This window comes from Tinamus guttatus, unplaced genomic scaffold (assembly GCF_059628265.1).
Source record: "Tinamus guttatus ecotype Peru unplaced genomic scaffold, ASM5962826v1 Tinamus_guttatus_pri_ptg000555l, whole genome shotgun sequence".
NCBI classification, from domain to species: Eukaryota; Metazoa; Chordata; class Aves; order Tinamiformes; family Tinamidae; genus Tinamus; species Tinamus guttatus.
In genome coordinates, this window is record NW_028289089.1 from 459,304 (window position 1) to 479,922 (window position 20,619).

Consider the following 20,619-nt stretch of genomic DNA (forward strand, 5'->3'; position numbering starts at 1 on the left):
TAGATAGCACTCGGTATATATCAGACTACATTATCCATACAGAATTTCAGAAACTCTGATTTAGCTGGTTTATCAACGTTGCTATGGACAGTCAGATAGTATCTAACTAACAGGAAATAAATAGACCCTAGAAATACTTACAATCCTGGGAAAAAAAAGACAGTTTAAAATAAAATGAGAACAAAGAAAAAATAGCATTACTTTCCTTAGTGAGGTAATAAAGCATTGTTATAAGTATTGTTATTATGGACAGGACTCCCCCTTCCCCTAAGGTAGTCAAAGGATAGGTTTTCGCAAAGAAAGACCTATCACATCTTCCTCCCCTCTGCCTTTCCCCCTCTCCCTGTATTATTATTTCGTTTTTTTTTTTTTTTTTTTTTTTTTTTTTTTTTTTTTTGAGTGTATTCCACAGGTTACTTAAGTCTGGATCCTGCTCACAGACAGACCTACTACTTTTAACACGAGTGGCCCATTCACCCAGATTTTATTGAGGCTCTCCGATATTCGAAAAAGCTCATTTCCAAAGCAGGAGGATCAGACCTGATTTTTTTTTTCCCCGCACATACTTGTAAGTCACTGAAGCCACCAGTGCTGCTACCAACTCACTCACGAAAAATAAAAATCAACTTTCATCCTTTGAATCCCAGCGGTTTTATGAATTCCAGCACCTAAAACTCCCGCGGCCGAAGCGGTCGCGGCTGCCGCCTCGGCGCCAACGGTCGAAGGTGCCGCCGCTCTGCGGGCTCCGCCCCTAAGATGGCGGCGGGGCCGCAGCGCGCAGGCGCAGCGCCGCTCCGCGCCCTTCCGCTCCCCCCCGGCAGCCGCCGCTGCGCGCGCGGGTGCCGCCGCGCTCGAACCTTCGGCGCCGTTTGAAGCGTCGGCCGTTTCAGCCGCGCCGCCCGTTGCAGCCGCCCCGCTCGGCGGGCGGTGCTGAGGAGAGGCGAAGAGGAGGAGGTAGCGGCGGTTCCCTGGCCTGGTATGTGCCCGCGTCCTGGGGGAGGCGGGCGCTGCTGAGGGGAGGCTGCCTGGGCGGTGCAGGGCGCTGCGCTGCAGCCGCTCGGGCACTGGTTCCCCTTTTCGTGCGTGTGAGAGGGGAGGATTCGGGGCCGGGAGCGTTTCTCAGCATCCCGCTGCCCGCCCGGCTGCCCCGCGAGGGCGGGGAGCGGGCCCTGCCCGATGGCGGCCGTTGTTGCGGAGGCAGCCGGAGAAGCGGCGCCTCCTGCCCGGCCGAGCGGGGGCTCCGAGCCGCGTTTCTGCTGCACGGAGGTGACAACCGGCAAAAGCCCCCGCGTCGCGAGGAGAAGAAAAGGCTCCTGTCGGCTCCTCTGGAGCCCGGCAAGCAGCAAGGGTGCAGGTGGGGGACCCGCTGCCCCTTCCTGCGCTCCCCCACGTAGGCCAGCCAGCACCGAGCGCCCTGTTGCTTCTTACCAAATTCGCGCCCAGCTCAGTGCCCAGGAGGTGCGGCAGGGACTGTTTGGGGCATAATTTGTCTGCGCATCAGCGTGAACGCTGGAGATTCCTTCCATGGTTGGTCATTCAATCTGCCATAGATCTGCTGTCTCGTCTTATCCATCTGTGTTTATTTTGCTGATGGGCCAGCACCGCATTTTGGTGGTATTTGAACTGTCCTGCAATACCGGACTGCCAGGCCCAGACTAAAACTGTTAGCCCATAAAGTGGTGGTTTCCCCCCCGCCCCACAGTAGGTTGGTTGTCTGCTCTGGATGAGCCGCCTGTGACCAGTTAGGAAAGGGAGGTTTAGAAATACATGCAATCAAAATTCTGGAAATAAAGTATCCCTCTAGCGGATTCATCCTCTCTTCTCTTGTACTGTGATCTTAATACTGCAAATACCTTCCTGCTTGTCATATGTGATAGTCCTAATAAGGCATTATGTAATGTGTACTGGGATTTTTTCTTAGGGCCCCTTACAATGTGCATAACTACTTGTAATATCTTGTAGTAGTCTTGCGGTGTCTTTAGTTATTGGATCTGTATTGTCCATGTTTGTTCCCGATTCATAGCTGCAGTTCTTACTCCAAACTACATATTTTTTTCATTCTATTCTAATAAAGCTCTCTTTTTTTTTCTTGTTAAATCACCACTTTCATCTTACTAGACGATAGTCAGATTCTCATTTATATTGCATTCCTGTCTCTGTTATGACATGTCTCCGTTAACATGGTCTTACTTTGTTACAAGATAAGCTTCAGATATTAAATATGGAGTCTGATCCTTTAAACAAAGCTCTCTCAAAAGTTTTGACTTACTCTTGACTTCCCATTGATCTATTACTTATCTTAAAATTTTTTAGTTAATCTTTATCTTTGCTAGTATGTTTGATACTTCCACATTTTTAATGACATTCCGCTAGGCTGGACCTGCTGCTTTTTCTTTTGTCTGCAGTAGTGCTGTTAGTCACGATAAGTGGTGCTGAAACTGGAATTTAGTAATTCAGTTAAAGATTTTGTGAAGAAAATATGGGGGAACAAATATTGGTGCAAAAGTTTTGGAAGTTACTAATGCAGAGAATAACTTGGTGTCAAAAATATCAGGATGATCTAAAGCTGAAGTTGTTTGGCTTGTGTGTGTGTTTGTGTTTTTTTCACACTCCTCTGTGTCTTTAAGTGTGTTTTGTTTTTTGATGAAGCTTGTTTGAATGTTCACATATAAATTAGTCCAGAATTCTGGAGTGAAGGCTTTTTTGCTGTTATACTTCAGTGTAATGCAAGAGTGGTGTGGGATTTTTTGTGTGTGTTTGTGTTTTTTGTTTTCTCCATTCTGTTGCTCTTTTGGTCTTAGCTGCTCAGGTAATATAACAGTAGAAATCATAAACCAGTCTTGTATTTTTTTTCTTCCTTTTTAGAGAACGGTTTCAGTTGCAATATCAGATTGAATGGATGCCTGCCTTCATGTTTGTGTGATGAGTAGATTCCAGGAGCATGCCAACAGCTCTTTCCTAGTCTGGGTAATTTAAACATAAGGACCTCTTTATGTCGTGAACTGAAAGTAGCATAACAAAAGGTATGTAACTAAATGAGCATCTGCTCATGTGTTTGCATTTATTATGTTAAACTGTACAACATTACAGGGAAACTTATATTTCCATTTTAACGTTTAATGGATATAACTAATTTATTTTGTAATCCCCGCTATAAAAATATATTGCAAGAAGGTCAAATGGAAAGTTTATTACTCTTCTGTCTTTGCTTTGAATGTATCCATATGAGGAAGAACTTCTTTCCTGTGGGGGTGACAGAGCCCTGGCACAGGCTGCCCAGAGAGGCTGTGCAGTCTCCTTCTCTGGAGATCTTCCAAACCCACCTGGATGCCACCCTGTGCCACGTGCTCTAGGTGACCCTGCTGGAGCAGGGGTTGGACTAGATGGGCTTTAGAGGTCCCTTCCAACCTCAACTATTCTGTGATTCTGTATTCATTGCATTTAATAGAAAGAATACATTTTTTAATGTAACGTGTCAAAGAGTTAATGAGGGAAATATTAAATGCTATTTTTCTCTGCATCTAGAGTAGAAATTAACTACCATTTGCAATTATGTAACATATTTTAATATCTGTTTTGTCCAATAATACATGCTTTTATCTACAGTGCTTGATAGTATGAGCTTTCTGATCTTTTTGTCTGCTGAAATCAGACTAGTTTAAAAAAGCACATTCAGCTAACGAAAGTGAAAGTGGACTGCTGCTCACACTGTTTCTCCACTTTGACCTAACAGATCTGCATGGGAAACTGAGCTGTGGAAGTGGCTTCATTTAAGAAAACAGAGATATGACTTCTTTCTATATCAGTTTTCATTAGAATCAGTGCCTTGAGTCAGCTCATTTTTCATGCATGAAGAATTGTTGGCACCCAAGGGAGTGAGACAGGAACAGAACAGTGGAGACAGGAGGGTGCTTCTCTTGGTTGCAATGCTAATTTAATATGCTTTTTATTACTGCAGCTCTAATTTGACAGTCTTTGTTTCTTTGTGATTCTTTAATATCTTAAAAGCTTACTGGAAATATTTGCTTTCCACTTGCTGATAAGTTGCATCAGACTGTGATGTCATTTGACATGGGTTCAGCCAAGTTAAACTTTGCATTCTTTTGGCTTGAACTTCAATAATAAACAAAAGAAAATCTAGTAAATATCAAATTTAATGTTATAAGGGAAAAACAATCACATGTAATTTTATTCTTAATCAATAAAGAACAAATTTTGATAGAATAATGAAATTGTCTGTCTTTTGCTATAATTTTAAACTTTGGCTTGTATTCACTTAGATTTCAATTCTGAAAAATAAAGTATTCCAGTTTGTTGCAACATTTGCTATGATCCTTTATATTTCTTTTGTAGTATTTAATAAATGTGTCTCTGTCTACTATATTTTATTTTCCTCCAGTACTCATGGGTAAGAGAAAAGAAGAAAGTGTTTCACAGCCTGGGTCCCAAAAAAGACGGAGACAAGAATTCGCAGATGAACCAACTGATGAGTATGATGAAGAAGAAAATTCACAGCTATTGGCCGATAGTAATTTTTCTTCACCATCGGTAAGCTGTTTAGAAAGTCAGAAAGAAAATAGATGCCAGAGAAAGTTTGTTTTAGAACAATGGTCTCTGATTCTGGTTAATATTGAAATAAATATTTTGCGTGTAGGATATGATGAGAACCCTACCATAAGGTGATGTGTAGTAAATAGTAATAATGTGTCAGTACTTTTGTAGGAGTCCATTATTGCCTTTGAAGTAATTACATTTATTTCCTTTGGATTGTACAACTAGAGCAGTTACAGAATTTTGTTTTTTTCAAAGTGCCTACTACGGAAGAAAAATTCATCAAAATAATCAAATAAAAGAAGAGATTTTGTTGATGAAAGTGTAACGTATTTGGTTTAGAGTTATGGTAAAAGCAGAGACAATAATTGGAAAAGGAATAAATAACTAAAACACCGCTAGGTTGTGTTTGCATAGGTAATGCTTTCAAATGATGATGTTTACTTAAACTATATTTTGATATAAATGAAACTGTAAAACGAAATAGAGAAATACTATTTCTTCTGTTTTTTCTATAATAGCTGAATTTCAACTTGATGATTAGGATTATTAAAATAGTGTTTTGCAACATGTAGCATAGTATTTGCATGCTCAAAAACTATCTTGATGTCTTGCGCCAAGGCATGATCCCTCAATTCGTTTTCCCAAACCGCCAACACTGTTTGTTTATTCCTGCTGAAAGCTTTGCTTTCCTAGAAAATGCTGCTTTTCTAAAGCTCTGGAGACAGAATTCAACTATTCTGTCAAAATACCTCACTGGTTTTCAGTGGACTCTCCCTTCAACTTTTAGTTTCGTTTCCTTCTTCTTAACCTGTCCTAGAAATCGTCACAAATAGATCAATAAAGTAAAATCAACTTAAGACTTTTTTGTTGTTGTTGTTACTTCTGTGTAATTTTATAGATTCTACGCTGTTATTTCTCTTAACTAGCTCATCATTAGTAAGAATACATGCTTATGGGAGGTAAACCAGGTTACTATTGATGAGCGATCAGCCTTAGTGACTGTTCTGATCATGTGTGTACATCTGAAACGAAAACTGTATTTAGTTAAAATGCTCACAAGCACCAAATTTAATAGTCAATTCTTTAGACTGTAGGGGAAGTCGGGATAATTGAAAGTATCCAACTGAAGAACTTTATGTGCCATTCGATGTTGGGACCTTTTCAGTTTGGATCAAATCTCAATTTTGTGGTTGGAAACAATGGAAGTAAGTATTAACTGCATCATTTCTCTGTCAGAGAACACTGCTGTTAATAGTATAATCTTTCTTCAAAATGAATAGTTATCTCTGTATCTTTTAGGAATGGGGATTGATTCAGTTTTAGACTCACTAAGCGTAGGTCTATCTCTGTAGTTCAAAGCTGTTCATAAAGTTAGGTCCCAGAGACCTGCAAAACACAGTATACATTTCTTTTCTCAGCTAAATCATACCTAGACTTATATTTTATTAAGTGTAAAAGTTGAGAGCTTAAACGCTCTCAGACATTTATTTAAATGGTAATTTGAGTTGGATTTCTTTTGTTGTATAAATGTTTTCCATATGGTCTAGGCAGGGAGAGGGGGAATCTTTCCTCCTGAGTTAGAGTATCTTGTTGAGCCCAAATTGTTGAGGAGAAATAACAAGAGGTTAAATGCTGGTGGTGTTTGTTTTTGTTTGTTTTGGGTTTTTTTTGGAGGGAGAGTGGGGGAGTGTGGGGAGGGAGGGGGCAGGAGGGAAGGAGACAAGGCGGGTGGACTTTGGAAACACCCGCTTTTCCTAGAACTGGTACCATTGCTGTGTTATGCATCTGTCCTGTAAAGAAACAAATTAGAATTTATGCTGAATATATAAGCAATCAAACATCTAAAAGTCTAAAGCATGACTGAACTGGATAAAAAGTGCTATAGGAATCTCTTAAATTTCTACACTTCTCATTACAGGTGGAAAGAGTTCTGTATTAACTGCTCTTATTGTTGGTCTTGGTGGAAAAGCCACTACAACTAATAGAGGTTCATCTTTAAAAGTGTTCGTAAAAGATGGAGAGTCGTAAGCAAAACTTCTTCAGTCTTAAGCTTGACTATACTTTTTGGGTTATGTGATCAACTTTTTGGGTTATGTGATCAACTTTTTGGGTTAACTGATCAACTTTTTGGTTAATTCAGAATTCAACCCTGTCTTTTCTATAAGAATGTCTTGACCAGTAGGCTCTAAGTTACTCTGGTTAGGAATGTCTGTGGAAGGTAAGCAGCTTTTTCCTGAATAAAGCAGCTTTTTCTCCAAAGGCTGGAGACAAGCAAACAAGAAGGAAGTAGGTTCTGCAAGCTAAAGATGAAGGCAGTCAGCTGCGGGAGGAAGGAGGGAGGTCTGTGTTCTACTTCACCTTTCATAACTATTTGTTTTCACCTAATGATCTCTCTGGAGTGTAAAAGGAGGAGTTAGACCAGTGTATGACAATTTGTCCGGTCATGCACATTTGATGCTGATTTGATTCAAACATGATGAATGTATCTGGGTTTGGCTTGCATCATGACTGACTTAAACTTGTGACCTAAACAAGACTCAAAAAAAAAGTCTGTCTAAAGTTGGGCTTTCTGTTTTGGAATTTATGTCGGTTGTCTGATCCTTTTAGTTCTGCAGATATTTCAATAACATTGCAAAACCAAGGCAGAGATGCATTTAAACCTGAAGTGTATGGGGACTCTATAATTGTGAATCAGCACATTAATCTCGATGGAAGCAGAAGTTACAGACTGAAAAGCAAATCAGGTCAGTGATCCTGTAGTTTTATTTTTGTTACTTTAATTTCCTTAATATTAGCAAAGGATGATTATTAAGGTCAGCTTTTTTGCATTTACCTTAGATCATGACATGTTAACATATTCTTAAGCAGTTGCATCATGTTCTGCATGATGTAGGTCATACAGTATTTTGCTTTATGTATGCTTGTGTGATGAGGCTGAGCATAGTTTATAGTCTTTGAATTTTTGGTGAATTTGCAGATTTACCTATCTTCTAACAGAAGAGAGTTTAGAAGATGAGTATTAATTTTTACTTAGTACTAATGGTGATTATAACCACTAATGGTTAATTCTAAACAAATGTAAAATGGTATTTTTAACTTAAAATGAAAACAGTGCTTAACTAATTTTTAGTGTTAAGAGGCACTAAGTTGGATAGAAGGCTGGGATTTTGTATTTGTTTTTGCTTTGGGCCTATTTTTTATCTTCTCTTTTGTACTATTAGGGACCTTAATTTCTTCAAAGAAAGAGGAACTTGTAGCAATACTGGATCATTTTAATATACAGGTAATTGTTACAGTGTTTGAATTCTGTGAAGTTCAAGACATTAACTTATAATGTTACTGATTTTTAAATAACAAGCAATGCTGAATTTTATTAAGTGACAAAAGTTTGCCTTTTTCGTACTAATTTTCATGATCACACCTAATGGCAAAAGAATATTTTAATTTAATGCAAGTCAGTGCAGAATATGGCCCTATCCTAATACATAAATGTTAGATATAATTTGTGAGCTATGAGTCATACCTTGTTAATGAAAGTCTTAGGTTTTCTTAATACCTGCTCTCTGGGAGTTTTGTTTGCTTCTTAAATGATTTAGGAGAGATCAGATTGTGCACACAAAGCTATGGAATACGCAATAATTTCACCATATCTAGTAATAGAAACTTCTATTACTAAATGATGAATTTGCTATTTTGTGCAAATTTCCTTAAGAAGTTATAGGACAATTATTTGAATGTAATACTTAGAATTTTTTAGAGAGGAATTAAACATCACTGGACAAAATCCATATCTCAGTTTTATTGAAAATAAATGAAGAAAGGAGGCCCTTTCTTTCTAGAAGTCAGTTATCCTCCTGAAAACAGTTTGAGTATGTCCTTTTGTGGTTTAAGCTTGTACTCGGTAAAGTTTATAAAATAAGTGGACTGGTTAATTTCTAGAGGAGGAAGCTTACTCACTTTCATGGATTAAGTGAAGTTTTAATTTTAATATTTTCCTAAAATGGAAAGCAAATATTTATTTTTATAGGTCGATAACCCTGTGTCTGTTCTAACCCAAGAGATGAGTAAGCACTTCTTACAATCTAAAAATGAAGGTGACAAGTACAAGGTAAGAAAAAATTATTTGATGTTTTCATTTGTAAAAATATATTTGTAAAAATATATTTGTAAAACTAGTCTTTTATGAAACCTAACAATTAAAAAAAATAAAGTCAAAATACTTGGTTTCAAATTTTAGGAAGAGGCATTTGGAGGAGAAAAAAAATTATTTTTAGAAGTACCTGAATGGCTGTTTTATAATCAAGTAATTAGACTAAGGATTTGGGATTTTAAGTCCCTTTTCTCTAAAGAGGTTGGTAAATTCTTAGGACATTAAGTTCATCACTCAAAGATATTCCTCCAATTGAACTTTGTGTATCACTTAATATACATAGAGGTTGAGATGAGCGGTCTTTATGTTGATATTAATTATGACTCATTTAGATAAGCTGTTGACATCTGCATCTCTGCTCCTTTTTAGTTTTTTATGAAAGCAACTCAACTGGAACAAATGAAAGAAGATTATTCCTATATTATGAAAACAAAAGAAAATACATGTCTTCAGATAGAGCAGGGAGTAGAGGTATGTTTCAATTTTGGTAACTATTAATTAGTGCAGGGCTGAGCACTGAAAGAATTATAGTTAGCATGTGTATTTTTGTTTTGGTTGGATTTTTGTGATGTTAGACTTCAAAAAGTAAATCTTTCCAAGATTTTGTATTTTAGCACTTTTACGCATTCACAGTTAAACTTTTTTTGTTACTATCTTTTTCATAGCGTCTACGAGAACTTAAGCTTCATTATCATGAAAAAAAAGAACGCTACAAAAGCATTGGGGTTGTGAAAGAAATGCGAAATCATCTTGAAGAGTTGAAACATAAAATGGCATGGGCAGTGGTAAACTTGTTCCTAATATGTTTCCTAATATGTTTAAATGATTTTCATATCTGCCTTGGACCTTCTGATGTGTGCTCATAAATGCTTGTGCTTAGGTGACTGAAATGGAGAGAGAAATACAGCCAATCAAAGAAAGCATCAAAGTTGAAGAAGAACGTACAGAAAAATTTGTTCAGAAGCTAGAAGAATGTCAGGTACGCACACACACATACACACACACATATATATATATATATGTGTATGCATTTTTTTAAACCATATTTTAATTTACTCATCTTTACTCAATAAAACTTTTAAAACTGTGATTCTTCTTTTACATGTAAACTGTTAATACTGGCCTTCTCAGCTTTTTCACAAACTGCTGCAACCTGAAAAATATTATAAATATTATTGGTTAGCTTTTATATGCTTCTTTAGTCATTGAAGACTTAATGTAACTCCTGCATTCTACATTTCCTTGGAGTAGAATATGAGGGTGTTTTGCTGCTTATTGTTCTGGAAGGGAGTGTGTCTGTGTGTGGTTATCAGGCTGATACTGCTGACTCATGTAATGGTTTTTTATGTTGACAGTTTGAGGTGGCTAGTATTCCATATATAGTGAGTGGACATTTAAAACATTTCTTTTAGTTTTATTGTTGAGAGTACTTATGCAACCCCTATTTCTGTAACGTTAGTGCCTTTTTCAGAAATCTGCTACTTAGGATTCTTTGGATGTCGTTGCTCATGGAAAAGATCAGTATCTGAATTCAGGAAATGCTTGGAAATTGACTCTTGTGATGGCACTAAGCTTGCTGGATGCTGTAAGAAAGATTAATTTTGCTAAGCGTTCAGATTCACATAAGCAATCTGCATTTTGCAGAAAATAGTATTTTTTTTGGAATTCCCTTTCTAAAGGAAGGTGTCAATTTCTTGCTGAAGTATATGTGTGCATGCATATAAATAATTATTTGTGCAATTTTACTTCATTGCAAAAACTTGCCTATAAAGGTACGTTGTCCAGATACTGGTTTCTCATCAAAAGTGAGACATGTCAGCAGAGAGAAGAAAACTATCATTCAAAATTATTTATCGTGTTAAGAAGAAGGGAGAAAATCTTGCATTATTGCTACCTGTAATCCTGTATCTCTTGATTATAAAGGTGAAAATAAACGAAGCAGAAGAAAAATACAAAACGATACAAGACAAGTTGGAAAAGATAAGTGAAGAAGCACAAGCTCTACATCCTCAGTGTGTTTCTTCAAAAGCTGATGTGCAGGCAGGGAGAAAAGCAGTCAATGAAGCTGAGGTAACCAACAGAACTGTTGAAGATTGTACTGATTTATTGCCTTAATGCTGTCTATGTCCCACTCGTATGCATTCTTTGCATCTATGTTTCTGAATGCATTGCGCGTTTCTATGCAATTCCAAACATGCAGCTTTCTGTTTGAGTTGAAAGTAACTTCTGTTTGAGGCTGTAGGGTTTATATCTTAATACTGGTGTTAAGCAGTGAGCAGCTTAGCCTGTTCACGTTAAAGAACCACAAAATGGAAAAGGACCAGTAACACTGTTGATTTGAAATTCAAGTTCTGTTCCTCTTGAATATAGGGAATTGTTGTTCAGATACAGTTGAGTAATTATTTTCTCAAAATTGCACTTAGTTCTTTTCTGGAAAATTCTTATTTCTGTTGATTCAACTAATATTCCAACTTCTTTCATAGGCCGTTTATAATCGTTTCAGAACTGAGTTGAAACGTTTGGGAAGAGATGATGAACAGCTACGTAAACGAATTGAAGAACTGAAAAATAGGTAAATACAGATATGGTGATTCTTATGTATAGTTATTTGGGTATAGCTATGCAGGAAGAGAGGTCTTCTGATTAATGAGAACACTTGATGATGCTTGTGTACTCAATCTTTAGCAGAGTCTAATTGAGTAATTAAATATCACTGACTCTGTTTCTTTGCCTACCAAGTTTTTGACCAGAGGACAATGAGGTAATAAGATGGGAGGGAGGAGAGGGAAGCTTTAATTTGGCAATAGCATACATTTCTAATTTCAGTGGCGTTTTAGAGGACATCATTTTGGGACTCAACACAAATATAATAGGAATGCTAAAAAGGGAGAGCTATGTGGGATTACAAATAGGAAAAAGTAGGGTGCTGTAAAGTTTATGCTGTGTAGATCTTGTAGATCTTTTAAATACACTAAATATTAGATTAGTTTTCTGATACATAGATCTTTGTTTTAGAAATGGTATCATATAAGAAGTTTTAATTTATAAATCATCAATTAGGTTTTAAAACATAAATGTAATCTGTTCTAGTGCTAATCAGGTTTCAGAGCCTGAGAAGTTGGAAAGACAAAGGAAAATTGAACAGTTAAAAGAGGATTTAAAGGCATTCTCTGATCAAGAAATAATGATTAGTCAACAAATGGATCAGTTTCAGCACGCCATATATAAGTGCAAGGAAGAACAAGCTGCAGTGAGGTAGGTTCTACTTTTGAGTATATAGGCATCTCCTTGCATTGCCTGAGGTATTTAGGCTTCAGCTTCTGTGTGTGTTTGTTCTACTCTGTTTTTCCCCCCAGTGTCTTAGAACTTCTACTAAAACTTTTGCCTTTGACAGAGTATGACTGAATTTAGAAACATTTAGAAAATAATAAAGCTTGTTTCATTAACTAATTCAAAGCCTGCTATAAAGCCAGACTGTCAAGTTTAATGTCTTTCTTTTCTTCCTACCATCTGTATTTTATCCCAGAGAAACTGTCATTTAAATTCTTGTCTTATTTAATACCCTAGTATATTTGGATAGTGTCACAACATATATAATATGGAATAAGGAATTATATGCATTCAAAGATAACAATTGTATCTATAGCTAAATCCAAATTTAGAAACTTCAAACTGCTTGCTTCGTGTTAGCCCATACCTGAACTAAAAGAGCAAAGTGTTCTTACACTTTAGTTTGGAAACCTGACTTTAAAAAATGGTTCTTGTTGGTGGTTGTGGTGATACTGTCATTATTGTTTCACTGGTTTTGAGAATAGCTGCTTGTTGCACTTGATATGTTTGAACACTTAGTGTTCAAACATCTTTTAATTATCGGCAACAACATAGTTTATTTTTGTATTCTGTTGAAGACCTTCCTGGAAGACTTTGAAAGTGAAGTATGTAAATACAAATACAATTTCCATTTACATTCCTGAACTGCCTTCCGTATTTCTATCATCTGATGGGTTTATATACATATTGTTTACGTAGTGATATCCATGTTAAAAACTCTTAACGTGTTAAGTCCCTCGATCTGTAAAACATAATTCATGTTGGAACATTCTGTCTTCTTGTTGGACTTTGACTTAATTAGGTTTTTTGGTGGGTGAATGCTGTTAGGATTTTGTACCTTCTCACATTTTTGGAAATCTCTCTTCTCCTCTCCTTTGACATTCTTGCTTCTGCTGTTCTGCTTCCCTTTGTACCTTTCCTCATGATAAAAAACAAAATCTTGTAAAACAGAGTAGTTCTGTTTCTTCTTAATTTCTTTTGTCTTGTGTTTCCTGATGCTACAGAGTATCGTTGCAGATCTATAGCTAGCTGTATACAGAAGTATTGAGAAGGTCTTGACCAACTGTCTTACTAGTATTTGAAAGCAAAGAAGTTATTTCTAATTATTTGTTTTAAATTAGGAATCATAAGCTGTTAATTTTGGACCAAAAATTCTCTTCTCTTAGGAAGGAAGAACATGATGTGAGGCAAGCGCTGGATTCCAAGCTGAAACAGCTGAGAGAGCTGAAAGATAGTAAAACTAATACTTTGAAAAGATTTGGACCACATGTGCCAGCATTTCTTGAAGCACTTGAAACAGCCTATAGGCAAGGGCACTTTAAATACAAACCTGTTGGACCTTTAGGTAAGAGTGACAGCTGAAAAGAAAATTAGTATTCTTCCTTATGGGTTTTATTGTAGTGAGCAGTGAACTTAAGGGGGGAGAAAACTGTCATTTAAGGAGCCTTTTTTCTGCTATGTTTTCTGGACTAAAGGTTTTGTTTTGGTAAGTTCTGTTGCTTCTGTTCTTAATCATGTGAACTAGATGACATCTGATCTTCCTCATCTTTGCAGCTGTTTTTTGTCAAGGTACTTTAAGTAGCTACAACAGAAGACTTCCTGTCTGCACCTCTCCCCACAGCTTTGATTTGATTTCGTGACTCATTACCATTCTTGTTTTTTTTCAACCCTCAGGCTTTTCTCTGTTTAGGAAGATAGTTTACGTGGTAGTTTTTGCAAAGAGGGGGTCTTGTCTACAACCATAGTGGTGCATTTTCTTCTCTAATACACAGCAGTGGAGATGTCTGTGGGCTTTGCGTTATGTGGAACAGTTAGTCCTAAATCTGTAGAAGATAGTCTGTAAGATGATCACTCCTCATATGAGGAGAAAGACTCTTGTTCCTCCTGAATACTCAAGCTGATGAAGTTCAATCGTCTCCAAGCTGATGAAGAGCTGAGCATGGCTTCAAGAGGAGCAACTGAGCCGGTGGAACCTGTGCCACGCAGGAACATCTGGAAGAAGAAGACTGTAGTCAGTGATTCTGTGCTCTATAGGACAGAAGCACTTATTTGTGACCTGATCTCTAGCCTAGAAGTTTGCTGCCTGATGGGTGCTTGATCTTGGATGTTGTGGGAAGACTGCCAAATGAGGTCTCTTGCACTCTGTGCTCACAAGGGCTGATTAGAGATGTGAAGGTTGGGGCAGCCTTGGCTGCAGTGGCCCTGAGATAATGCAGTTTGGGATCCTTTGAGGAGGAAGCAAGGCAATAAGTAGGATTCTAACCCTGATCTTCAGGGAAGCAAACTTTGGCCTCTTCACAGACCTTCTTGGAGGAAGAATGCATAGGGACATGGAAGAGTGATCCAAGAGAGCTGGTTCAATGGTCCTCTTCTTCAGGCTCAAGAACAGTCCCAATGAACAAGAAGTTGAATAAGAAGGATAGGAAACCTGTATGGTTGTACAAGGAGTTCCTAGCAAAGCAAAGAGAATACGAAAGTACAGATAAGATGGAAGCAAGGACAGGGCACTTGGGAACATTACAGGAATGTTGTCAGCGCATGCAGACTTGGTAGGTCAAGGCCCAGGAGGAGTTAAATCTGGCAAGAGATGTCAAGGACAGCAAAAAGGGCAAATGTATCAGTAGCAGAGGAATAGCAGGGAGAATGTGGATCCGCTACTTAGCAGGTCAGAGGCCCTGGAAGTGAAGGGTACAGTGAAGGCAGAGATACTGAATGCTACCTTTGCTTGAATCTTTACTAGTAAGTCTAGCTGTTAGAATTGCAAACTCTGGAGACCTTTCTGTCCACTCTCAGTCATCATGACAATCAGGAGAGGTGCCTGAGCATTGGAAAATACCTCATGTCACTCTGGTCTTCAGAAAGGAGGGTGTAGAGAGCAACAGACCACTCAGCCTCATATTAATCCCTGGGAAATTGATGGAACAGCTCCTCTTGTCTGTGAAGGATAAGAAGGTGATGGGGCTAGTCAGTATGGATTCACCAAGGCCAATCTGATAGGATTGAATAATTATCTATCATAAAATAATTCTTTGGCGTGACTGGCTGGGTAGGTGAGGGGAGAACAGTGGATGTTGCCTACTTTGATTTCAGTGAGGTTTTTGACATCTCCCATAACATACTTATAAGCAACCTCAGGATGTGTGAGGTAGATGAGTAGACAGCAAGGTAGGGCAAAGCTCCAAGGGTTGTGCTCAGTGGCCTAAAGTCCATTTGGGGGCCTGAAGCCAGCAATGTCCGCTGGGCTCAATACTGGGTCTAGTATTTAACTTAGCCACCAGTGACCCACATGAAGGTACAGACTGAACCCTAAGCAGTTGTGCTGATGATGCCAAACTGAGAGGAGTGACTGACCCCCCAGAGGGCTGTGCTGCCCTTCAGAGGGACCTGGACAGGCTGGAAAAATGGGCAGAGAGGAATCTCATGAAGTTCAACAACGGGAAGTGCAAAGTGCTTTACCTTGGGAGAAATAACCCAGTGCAGGGTGGGGGATGACCTGTTGGAAAGCAGCTCTGTGGAGAAGGACCTGGGAGTTCCTGATGGTGAAGTTAACCCTAATCCAACAACATGCCCTTGTTTGTAGGAAAAGTGAATTATATGCCTATATTCTCAGGGCATCTTGTCTGTTGTGAGGCTGTTGTGTCCCTCACCCTGCTAATTTTAGATTTTATTTTCCTCTCTTACAAAGGACTACTTAAGGATTATTTTAAGTGATAAAATGACTATTGAACTTAAGTTATGGAACACAACTCCTTAAGCTTTGTCTTTTGTGTTTATTCAGGTGCTTTCATTCATCTGAAAGATGCTGAATTGACTTTGGCTGTTGAATGTTGTTTAAAAGGCCTAGTTCAGGCATTTTGCTGTGATAATCATAATGACGAAAGAAATCTTCAGATGCTGATGACAAAGTATTACCCATCTGGGTTTCGACCTCAAATAATTGTAAATAAATTTCAGAATAAAGTTTATGATGTTAGACACAGGTAAGCTACATTTTGAATTTTATTGTTTAGTGGTTCAAATTATTATTTTTTGGAAGCAAATACTTATTATTTTAAAGAATCTCATGTGACCTTTATAAGTGGTTGTTTTTTTCCTCTTTCTTCAGAGGAGTTCATCATCCAGAATTCCCGTCGGTTCTCACAGCACTGGAAATAGATGATGCAGTGGTTGCCAATTGTTTGATTGATATCAGGAGTATAGAAAGGGTTCTGCTGATTAAAGTAAGAGTCCCCACTCCCTACTGGCCTTTAAAGAAAGAAAGATACTGCCTTTTTTTTTTTTTTTGTAGACTTCGTAACCTTCTTGGATAGTATCTACAATTGTTTAAAAAAAAGAATAAAAAGTAGCTAAGGGCTTTTTCCCTAGGACAATAATAATTACAGACACTGTGGCGAGGCCTCATGGTATCAGTATTATAATGCAGCACACAGACACATGTGCTCCTGCGTGAGGACTCCCCTTAATGGCTTTAGATTCAGTAAACTGTTTGTATCCTATTTTTTTTTTACACGATTTTCTGTCATGGGTAAGACAAGTTAAAATGTCAACCAGTTTTCAGATTTATTTAAAAACCAACAAGTTTAGAGCTTTTATTCTCCTTTAGTTATTTCACATGTGTACTTGCATCCTCCCCACAGCATTGCTTTCAGTAGATCTTGACTTACCACTCCAGCAGGAGATGGCTGCAATGCTAGGATGGTCTCGTGGAAAACTGTTGGTTTTTATCATGCAGATACTTGCAGTTAACCATTTTGAGCCTTATTGTTCAAGGACCCTGGGTGTTCCCCAATATTTGTCTCTGTGGAACCCCAGTTCCAGGATTTACTGCATACCCGAGGTGTTTACCCCCTTACTCTCCAAGCGCTCAAGTTTACTAATCTAAATACTCTATGTGCAACATGTACAGAGTACAGCATGTGATCAGTCTCCTATTTGGTGGTTCTGTCCCTTATTTCCCTTATTTCTTTAGTATTTTGTGTATTTGGGATGTGCCTAGCTTTTTAAATTATTTATTTATTATTATTTCCAGTGTTACTGAAGTTTAAAACCACTTTGTAGCAGTTGCAGCTAGAAAATAGTGAGCTTGTGCTTGAGACTTCAAAAGTTCAGTTTTGGACATTGACCCACTCACACTTGCATAAAATTGTCTCCGTCCTGTTAGTTTTCCATTCATTTTCCAGTTACCAAAGCAACCAAAGCCACTTTGAACACTGCTGCGTTAAATCAGTTTTGATGAGAGAATGTAAAGAAACATTTTGGGGTATATAGTCTGGAAAACCAAGAGTGACAATAGTCAACTATTAAAAAACACTTTAATGAGGTGTTTAGAAACAGGCATTAAGCTAAGCTTTCATACAGTTTTAGTAGCATATATTTTTAATCAACATAAGACCTACATTAATGAACTGTTTTCTGTCACTATGATAAAATTTTATCTCAATTGTCTTCTGATTTTTTTTCTTATTACTAATGAAGATATTAACCCCAGCAAAGATGACTGTGGATGAACTGTTCAAAAATAAAGATTCATTTAGAGAAACAAAGAGCAAACAGCAGAAGTAATCATGCTTGATTTCTTGTGGTTTATCTTTTCCTCCAGAACTGTTTAGTTTGTCCTCTGACATTCCTACTAGAAAAGAGAACTTTTGCTCTGTCTAGTCGAGAACTAATCGACTATTTAGAAAATGTTGCCATTGCTGATTGGCATGAATGACAGCTGTGTTCTCTTTGCCTTTCTCATAATAGCAATGCTAGTTTTGATCTTATTTTCCCTTGCGATTTATTATCTCTAGTTATGTTAGCTCTGGTTACATTTAGGTATTTATACTATTATATATTGTACGTGTATATTCATGCTACTATGCATAGTTATCTAATAACTCATTTTCATAACATTCTTAATTATCTTTGAGACTTATCAGAATGGCTTGAGTCACATCTGAAAAAAATTTGAACAGGTGTTGTGTGGAAGAAAGAGACTTCTGAATCAATGACATGATTGCATAAGGATTAATTTCCTGAGATACTGATACTTTTGACCCCTTAGTCCAGCCCTCACTATTTTCTAGCAGCAGATTTCCCCAAACTTTAGCTGATTGTTTTTTGATTAAAATCTCTAAAAGAAAGCTGAAGTATTTTCTGTATGCGTATCCCATTTTTGATAGTTATAGTGAATGTTAAGAGTGACCTTTCCACGACAAGTTACGAAAGACTAATCAGACTGTAAAGCTTACAGTTTAAATAATTCTGTAACAAAGAATAAAAGAAAACTGCAACTGAGCAGTGTTTGTTTGTTTTAGAAGGCAAACTTGAGAATTTGGGATAGTTTTCAATAGGAACATTTAATTACATGTTTTTCTATAGATATAAGGTCATTGTATTTTTCAGAGTAGCTATAAAGCTCGTAAGGTAATGCAGAGCAGCGAGCCCCCCAAAAATTGCAGAGAAGCTTTCACTGCCGAAGGCGACCAGGTATTTGATAGACGATATTACTCCTCTGATTACCTCCGACCCAAGTACCTGAGCAAAGATGTTGAAGCAGAAATAAGGTTAGTATTTGTAATTCTGTGTTCATAAAAATTGCTTTTTTTGGAAATAGATAGTAGAGTGGAATATATCTACTTGGATATATGTGCATGAGAAACACAGACGCACACAGCCTGTAGTCTCGTTTGTTGGTAAGGCTTCTCTTTGCCTCTATTTTGTTTAAAGTTTCCTGGGTTGAATACTCCACAAAGTATGCCTGTTTTACACCTACCAAGAGTGGCAGTTTGATTTTTACCAAAGGAATCAAAGCTATTTCTTTTAAAATCTGAGTCCTGAACATGGTACTGTAATTTACTGCAAAGGAAGCATATTCAAACCAAGGCACTACTGAGGCGCTAATGGTAGTTGTTGTTTTAGTTGACTTTTAAAATGTTGTTTTGAAATGTATTGCAAAGATAAGCCTGAGCTTTCACCAAGCAAATCGGTGCCACTAGAAAACTTTTATTTTGAACCCCGCTTTGTATTAGCATTTTACTTTCCATATTACTAGCTGGTAGTGTAGACTGAATGCTAAAACCCTTGTAAACTTGAAATCTTTAAATGTAAGGTAGCTGTGCTTTGTTTATGTCAGTATGTAATGAACTTCATTTGAAGATTACTCTGATAACTTCCAAAGTGTTACAGTAACTTCATTATTAGTATTAGAATGGGAGAATGATGTGTGCAGGACTATTTTTACAAGCACTTAAATAGTGCAATATTTGGCCTGTTTGCTAAATTGCTAACAAAGGTTATGGACAGTTAGAATTTTATGAATGCTTTACCCACTAAGGGCTGAACAGAGGCCATCAAGCAACTGTCTGCTGGTCCTTTTATACCCTCTATTTTTGTCTTGCTTCATTCTTTTTTTTGTATCTTTCTGTGTGTGTGTGCATGTATATTATGTGTATATAAAAATTACACCTTTTTTTTTGAAAGTCACTTGGAAAAAGAAATTGAATACAAAAAGGCACAACTGGCAACATCTCAACAACGTTTGCATTTTATTGAAAGTGAGATTAAGCAGAACGAAGATCATCTTCATAATCACCGACGACACCAAAAAGAATTACAGGTAAAACAGATCTATTGTTAATGTACAGAAACTGGGTAGTAATTCCTCATCTCATTGGATTCTTGTGATATATTCTGAGTGAATGGTAGTTTATTTGAGTTTTCTTTTATGTTGCTTCTGTTCTGTATGTTAGAACAGAACAGTTTTGGGTAGGAGGTTTTTATACGCAGGTTTTGTTTGTTTTTCTCAGAATGCAACCTTTCTCGTGCTAAGTTTTGCAAGTAAAGTCTCCGCATCTTTTTGTCCCACCTTACAATAGTTGATATATGTTTTTTTTCCCCAGATTTTCTCTTTCTTCCCCTATTCTTTCCATTGAGTCTTGCCTATATGCTCCTAGAATTGAATTTCTTTAACTGCTTAGTCTTGTCCTGTGTGATTTCTGTTAATAGTAAATAGGATGGTGGTTAATAGTAAATATTGATGGTGTTGTGCGGTATAAGATAACATAAACTATACAAGGCTATACCCAATGAATTGTAAGTTAGGAATAGCAAACTAGAATCATAGAATGAATCATAGAATCATAGTCTCCATAGAATCATAGTCTCCAACTAGACTCTGCACCGCTGATCACCACTCTCTGAGCTCTGCCATCCAGCCAGTTCCTAATCCACCTCACTGTGCACTCATCTATCCCACACTTCCGGAGCTTGCCCAGGAGGATGTTGTGAGGGACGGTGTCAAAAGCCTTGGTGAAGTCGAGATAGACGACATCCACCGCTCTCCCCTCGTCTATCCAGCCGGTCATTTCATCATAGAAGGCTATCAGGTTAGTCAGGCAAGATTTCCCCTTGGTGAATCCATGCTGACTACTCTTGAGCACCTTCTTGTCCTCCATGTGCCTGGAGACAACGGACAGTATGAGCCGTTCCATCACTTTTCCGGGGACGGAGGTGAGGCTGACTGGCCTGTAGTTGCCTGGGTCCTCCTTCTTGCCTTTTTTGAAGACTGGCGTGACATTGGCCTTCTTCCAGTTGGGTTGGAA

The 20,619-nt window shown here is 37.8% G+C and overlaps 1 protein-coding gene across 3 annotated transcripts in view; it reads left to right on the forward strand.

Moving 5' to 3' along the window:
* The first annotated feature begins 4,403 nt into the window (after positions 1-4,403).
* SMC6 (structural maintenance of chromosomes 6) overlaps positions 4,404-20,619 on the forward strand; it is a 30,458-nt gene continuing 14,242 nt past the window's right edge. For 2 of the 3 annotated variants that reach the window (XM_010214695.2, XM_088534408.1), the window contains exons 1-17: positions 4,404-4,548; positions 5,642-5,759; positions 6,473-6,578; positions 7,162-7,298; positions 7,776-7,837; positions 8,582-8,662; positions 9,074-9,175; positions 9,370-9,489; positions 9,585-9,683; positions 10,628-10,774; positions 11,188-11,276; positions 11,795-11,959; positions 13,201-13,379; positions 15,813-16,014; positions 16,140-16,254; positions 18,422-18,582; positions 19,499-19,634. In XM_010214695.2, the coding sequence (XP_010212997.2) occupies positions 4,405-4,548; positions 5,642-5,759; positions 6,473-6,578; positions 7,162-7,298; positions 7,776-7,837; positions 8,582-8,662; positions 9,074-9,175; positions 9,370-9,489; positions 9,585-9,683; positions 10,628-10,774; positions 11,188-11,276; positions 11,795-11,959; positions 13,201-13,379; positions 15,813-16,014; positions 16,140-16,254; positions 18,422-18,582; positions 19,499-19,634 (2,163 nt within the window). In that variant the 5' untranslated portion in view covers position 4,404. The remainder of the gene's footprint in view (positions 4,549-5,641; positions 5,760-6,472; positions 6,579-7,161; positions 7,299-7,775; positions 7,838-8,581; positions 8,663-9,073; positions 9,176-9,369; positions 9,490-9,584; positions 9,684-10,627; positions 10,775-11,187; positions 11,277-11,794; positions 11,960-13,200; positions 13,380-15,812; positions 16,015-16,139; positions 16,255-18,421; positions 18,583-19,498; positions 19,635-20,619) is intronic. The other variant, XM_088534407.1, reaches the window with a different exon arrangement.